We start from the raw sequence: 6,670 nt of genomic DNA on the forward strand, positions 1-6,670 counted from the left end.
TCAAATGGTTATGGATGATGTATGAATAAAACATAAAGATAAAGATAGAGATACTTATGTAAATCATTGGTGAGAACTTCAGATAAGCGAATGGAGATGCTTTGTCCCTTCCGTCTCTCTGCTTTCCTACTGTCTTCATCCAATCCTTCTTACTCCTTTCCATGGTAAGCTGTATGTTGGGCATCACCGTTGTCAATGGTTACAGTCCCATCCTCTCAGTGGAAATGTTCAACGCACCCTGTCACGGCACGGCTATCCAGCTGTCGGTTCTCGATCATGTCGGAATAGAATCCAGTGATTCTTTTGCGTCTGTCACTAACGCCCCACAATTGCGAGTTTGAAGCTCGTCACAGTTCATTCAATCATTGAATCCTACTCAGAATACCACAGACAAGGTTTAGACCTTCCGGATTCTCTTGAATGCAGTCATCAATTCTAGCTTATACCACGAAGATTCCGATTAAAGAACCCAAGAGATATCCACCCAATCTAAGGTAGAACGGAGGTGATTGACGGTCACACGTTCATAGGTGAGAATGATGATGAGTGTCATGGATCATCACATTCATCAAGTTGAAGAACAAGTGATATCTTGGAACAAGAACAAGCTGAATTGAATAGAAGAACAATAGTAATTGCATTAAAACTCGAGGTACAGCAGAGCTCCACACCTTAATCTATGGTGTGTAGAAACTCCACCGTTGAAAATACATAAGAACAAGGTCTAGGCATGGCCAAATGGCCAGCCTCCCAAAGAGGGTTCAATCATAAAAACATGATCAAAAGATGAAAATACAATAGCAAAAGGTCCTATATATAGAGAACTAGTGGCCTAGGGTTTACAGAGATGAGCAAATGACATAAAAATCCACTTCCGGGCCCACTTGGTGTGTATTTGGGCTGAGCATTGAAGCATTTTCGTGTAGAGACTCTTCTTGGAGTTAAACGCCAGCTTTTGTGCCAGTTTCGGCGTTTAACGCCGGGCATTCTTGAGCTGATTTGGAACGCCGGTTTGGGCCATCAAATCTTGGGCAAAGTATGGACTATTATATATTGCTGGAAAGCCCAGGATGTCTACTTTCCAACGCCGTTGAGAGCGCGCCAATTGGGCTTCTGTAGCTCCAGAAAATCTACTTCGAGTGCAGGGAGGTCAGAATCCAACAGCATCTGCAGTCCATTTCAGTCTCTTAATCAGATTTTTGCTCAGGTCCCTCAATTTCAGCCAGAAAATACCTGAAATCACAGAAAAACACACAAACTCATAGTAAAGTCTAGAAAAGTGAATTTTATCTAAAAACTAATAAAAAGTATACAAAAAACTAACTAAAACTACTAAAAACACACTAAAAACAATGCCAAAAAGCGTACAAATTATCCGCTCATCAGTAACCATTCCACTTCTTGATGCCATTCAACAAATTTCGAAATATGCTTAGTTTTTAAAGGACTTGTGCACACACAAAGATAGGATTGGTGAGTTGGAAACATTGTCATTAGGTAGTTCTATTTCTTCATTGATGAAGTCTATTCCAGAAAAGTGTAGTGACCTCGGATCATGTTTAGTGTCGTGTTGGATTGGTGGAGTTGCATTTTATGATTGCATGTGTGATTTAGGGGCTTGTGTAAGTATCATGCCACTTTCTATATTTGCAAGGTTGAATTTAGCTCCATTGAAAAGGTCATCCGCCAAATTTGTTTTAGCCGATAAGAGTGTAATCACCGTAGTAGGGATAGCGAAAGATGTGCTTGTGATAATCAAGGATTTAGTGTTTCCGGTTGATTTCTATATCCTTGAAATGCCTTCGACTGATAATGGAAGTTCTTCCTCCATTTTGCTTGGTAGAACTTTCTTGAAGACCTCTAAATTTAAATTGGATGCCTTTACCGGCACATACCCTTTTGAGGTAGATGACAAGACCATCAAGTTTAACTTGGAAGAGACCATGAGACATCCACTTGAAGAGCACTCCGTTCTCCGATGTGATGTGATTGATGAGGTAGTAGCGAAGATACAAAGGGAAGATCAAAACAAGTTGTACTATCTTGTTGTTAAAGAGAAGGATAAACATGAGGATGAACAAAAGAAAGTTGAGGAGAATGAGCTTTATGATCTTGGTGAAAAGGAACCTCAACTTGAAGCGAAAAGTGAATTAAAGCCTCTACCTTCTCATTTGAAGTATGCATTCCTTGAAGACAACCAAAGGTTTTTGGTAATCATTTCTAGTGAGCTCTCTAGCCAAGAAGAGGAGAATCTCCTAGAGGTCCTAAGGAAGCACAAGAAAGCAACTGGTTAGAGCTTGGCCGACATTATGGGGATTGACCCTCGTATGTGCATGCATCGAACCTTTTTCCAAGAGGGAGCTCGTTCGGTTAGACAACCTCAAAGAAGGCTCAACCTCACTATTCTTGATGTGGTGAAAAAGGAAGTCACAAGGCTACTTGATGCGGGTAATATCTATCCAATTTCCGACAGTGAGTGGGTGAGCCCAGTTCAAGTTGTTCCAAAGAAATCAAGAATCGTTGCTATTAAGAAGGATGATGGTGAAGAGGTCACCACAAGAGTGCAAAATGCTTGGCGTGTATGGATTGATTATAGGAAGTTGAATGCCGCAACAAGGAAAGACCATCACCCTTTGCCATTCATTGACCAGATGTCGGACCGACTTGCAGGTAAATCTCATTACTGCTTTCTTGATGGTTTTACTGGCTACTTCCAGATACATATTGCTCCTGAGGATCAGGAAAAGACTACCTTTACTTGTCCCTTTGTCACCTTTGCTTACAAAAGGATGCCATTTGGGTTGCAATGCATCTGCCACTTTTCAGCGGTGCATGACTAGTGTCTTTTCCGATCTTATGGAGACTTGTTTGGAAGTCTTTATGGATGATTTCAGTGTATATAGGACTTCTTTTGATAGTTGTTTAGAGAACTTGGCTAAGGTCTTGGAGAGGTGTGTTAACACTAACCTTGTCCTTAATTTTGAAAAATGTCTCTTCATAGTGAGACAAGGCATAGTGTTAGGACATAGTTTCTGATAAGGGCATTTCTGTGGACCCGACCAAGGTTGATGTCATTACCAGTTTACCTCACCCCTCTTCTTTGAGGGAGGTCCGTTCTTTTTTGGGGCATGCAGGATTCTATAGGTTCTTTATCAAGAATTTTAGCAAGATTGCATTGCCGTTATTGTGCCTACTCCAAGAGGACGTAGACTTTGAGTTTGATAGTCCTTGTGCAGAAGCATTTGAGGAGTTGAGGAGAGCTCTTACCACGACACCAATTGTGAGGGGCCCTGACTGGATGCAGCCGTTTGAGATCATGTGCGACGCGTTGATAAACCCCTTTTGTAGGGTTTATCTTGTGCTTGATTTAGGGGATTTTATAACCTTTTACCCACATTTATTCAATGAAATAGCATGGTTTTATAACTTCTCCCTTAATTGTGCTTAAGAGTGAAAACATATTTTTTAGGTCTTAAAATAGCTAAATTTAATTCACCTTGATTCCATTAGATGCCTTGATATGTTTGTTAAGTGATTTCAGATTTAGGAGGCAAAGATTGGATCAAGGGAATGAAGGAAAAGCATGTAAAAATGGAGAACTCATGAAGAAATGTAGGAATCACAAAAGCTGTCAAGCCGACCTCTTTGTACTTAATCGACCATAACTTGAGCTACAAAGGTCCAAATGATGCGGTTTCTGTTGGGTTGGAAAGCTAACATCTGGGGCTTCGAAATGACATAAGATTTGCCATAGTTGCTACACGTATGGTGATGCGCACGCGCACTGTACGCACACGCGTCGTTGCTGCCATATGATCCACTTAAAGCAATACGTGGCCAGCGAATTCTAAAGCCTTGTGGGCCCAATCCAACTCATTTCTGATGCTATTTAAGCCAAGGATTGAAGGGAAATCAATATACTTTTACACTTAGTTACCATTAGTTTAGTTTAGTTTAGTTTAGCTTAGTTTAGTAGTTAGAGTTAGTTTCTAGAGAGAGAAGTTCTCACTTCTCTCTAGAATTAGGATTAGGTTAAGATTAGAATTTCTAGATCTAGGTTTTAATTCATGTTCTCTTCTACTTCTACCTTTCAATTCCTTGTTATTACTTCATTCTTTTTCTATTCTTTTGTTGTAATTTCCTTTATATTGTTCCTATACTTTGTTGTAGATCTACTCTTGTTCCTTCCATTCTCTTTCCATTCAATTCAAGGTAATTCATAATAAATGTGTTTCTTTTGATTGTTGTTGTTAATTCTTTTCAATAATTGTTGTTAGATTCCATTCTTTTTGTCAATTTGCTTTGCTTTTCTTTTGTACCTTCCAAGTGTTTGATGAAATTCTTGGTTGGATTTTAGTGTAGCTTTTGTTCCTCTTGGCTTTGGTAGAGTAATTAGTAACTCTTGAGTTATCTAATCCCTTTGTTGATTGATAATTAGAAATTGCTAATTGATTTGAATGCCTCTAAAGTAGTCTTTCCTTTAGGAGTTGATTAGGACTTGAGAAATCAAATTGATTTATCCACTTGATTTTCCTCCTTAGTTAGAGGTTAACTAAGTGGTAGCAATGAATAAATCGTGGTCACAATTGAGGAGGATAACTAGGATAGGATTTCTAGTTCTCATATTTTGCCAAGAGCTTTGTTAGTTGTTAGTTTATTTTCTTTGCCATTTATATTTCTTGTCTAAAATCTCAAAAACCCCAAAATAACTCATAACCAATAACAAGACACTTTATTGTAATTCCTAGGGAGAACAACCCGAGGTTCAATACTTCGGTTTATAAATTTAGGGGTTTGTTTTAGTGACAAACAAATTTTTGTATGAAAAGATTATTGTTTGGTTTAGGAACTATACTTGCAACGAGAATTCATTTGTGAAATTCTAAACCATCAAAAATCCAATCATCACGCGTCAAATCATGCCGTAGGTGCCGCGCTTGCACAGCAAAATGGTAAGCTCCCTTACATTATTGCTTATTCCTCAAAGACATTGGATGAGGCACAATCCAATTATACCACTACGGAAAAAGAGCTTTTAGCAATTGTTCATGCATTGGATAGATCTTACTTGCTAGGCTCCAAAATAATGGTATATACGGATCATGCAGCTTTAAAGTATTTGTTGACAAAGAATGAGTCGAAACCTAGGCTTATACGTTGGATCTTGCTCTTGCAAGAGTTTGACATTGAGATTAGGGATCAAAGTGGGTCACAAAATTTAGTTGCGGACCATCTGAACCGCCTTGAAAATCTTAAATATGACCCATTTTCGATTGACAACTCATTCCCTTTGGATAGTTTGCATGCTGTTTCGGATAGTTTTCCTTGGTTTGCACTAATGGCAAACTACTTGGTAGCCAATATCTTCCCTTCCAACTTTTCAAAACATCAAAGAGATAAGTTGAGGAGTGATTCCAAATATTACGTTTGGGATGACCCTCACTTGCGGAAAAGGGGAGTAGACCAAGTAATTCGAAGATGTGTCCCGGAATCTGAATTCCAACCCATTCTTGAATCTTGCCATTCATCCGAGTATTGTGGCCACTTTGGCCCACAACGGCCGGCTAACAAAGTTTTGGATTGCGGATTCTGGTGGCCAACATTGTTCAAGTATGCTAACCAATTTTGTATGTCATGTCACCAATGTCAAAAATATGGAAATGCATCCCAAAAGGATGAAATGTCTCAACAACCAATATTGTTTTGTGAAATCTTTGATGTATGGGGCATAGACTTTATGGGGCCATTTCCTAACACAAGTGGATATTTGTACATTTTTTTAGCGGTTGATTACATATCAAAGTGGGTAGAAGCGATACCTACCCGCCTTGATGACACTAATAATGTGGTTTCTTTCATTAGAAACAATATTGTATGCCGCTATGGGTTGCCGTTATACACATAAAGGAGGAGCCGTATGAGATGAAAATATCACGTACGGTTCTGGAGCTTTGAACAATTATGAGCGACCAAGGTACTCACTTTTGTAATAGGAAGATAGAATCACTACTCAAGCGATATGGGATACTACACAAGGTTACAACCGCTTACCACCCCCAAACTAATTGGCAAGCGGAGGTGTCCAACCGGGAGATCAAGCGGATTTTGGAGAAAGTGGTGAGTCCACAAAGGAAAGACTGGAGCTCTTGGTTGGGAGATGCATTGTGGGCATATAGGATGGTCTATAAGACTCTGGTAGGGATGAGTCCCTTTCGGATTGCCTATGGGAATGCATGCCACCTCCCGGTGGAAATTGAACATAAGGCTTATTGGGCAGTTAAGCAGTGCGATATGGATTTCACCAAGGCGGGTATAGCCAGGAAATTGCAACTAGAGGAACTTGAATGTCTTAGGATGGAGGCATATGAGAATGCACGGATCTATAAAGAGAAGACTAAGGCATTCTGATGAGCGGATAATTTGTATGCTTTTTGGCATTGTTTTTAGTATGTTTTTAGTATCTTTTAGTTAGTTTTTAGTATATTTTTATTAGTTTTTAATTAAAATTCACTTTTCTGGACTTTACTATGGGTTTGTGTGTTTTTCTGTAATTTCAGGTATTTTCTGACTGAAATTGAGGGTCCTGAGCAAAAATCTGATCCAGAGACTGAAAAGGACTGCAGATGCTGTTGGATTCTGACCTCCCTGCACTCGAAGTGGATTTTCTGGA

General features: G+C 39.3%; 1 protein-coding gene across 1 annotated transcript; it reads left to right on the forward strand.

Moving 5' to 3' along the window:
* The first annotated feature begins 5,961 nt into the window (after positions 1-5,961).
* LOC130975126 (uncharacterized) lies at positions 5,962-6,408 on the forward strand. The gene has a single exon (XM_057899956.1). It carries the CDS (start codon positions 5,962-5,964, stop codon positions 6,406-6,408), a length of 447 nt encoding a protein of 148 aa, XP_057755939.1.
* Positions 6,409-6,670: the final 262 nt, after the last annotated feature.

Source organism: Arachis stenosperma, chromosome 4 (assembly GCF_014773155.1).
Source record: "Arachis stenosperma cultivar V10309 chromosome 4, arast.V10309.gnm1.PFL2, whole genome shotgun sequence".
NCBI classification, from domain to species: Eukaryota; Viridiplantae; Streptophyta; class Magnoliopsida; order Fabales; family Fabaceae; genus Arachis; species Arachis stenosperma.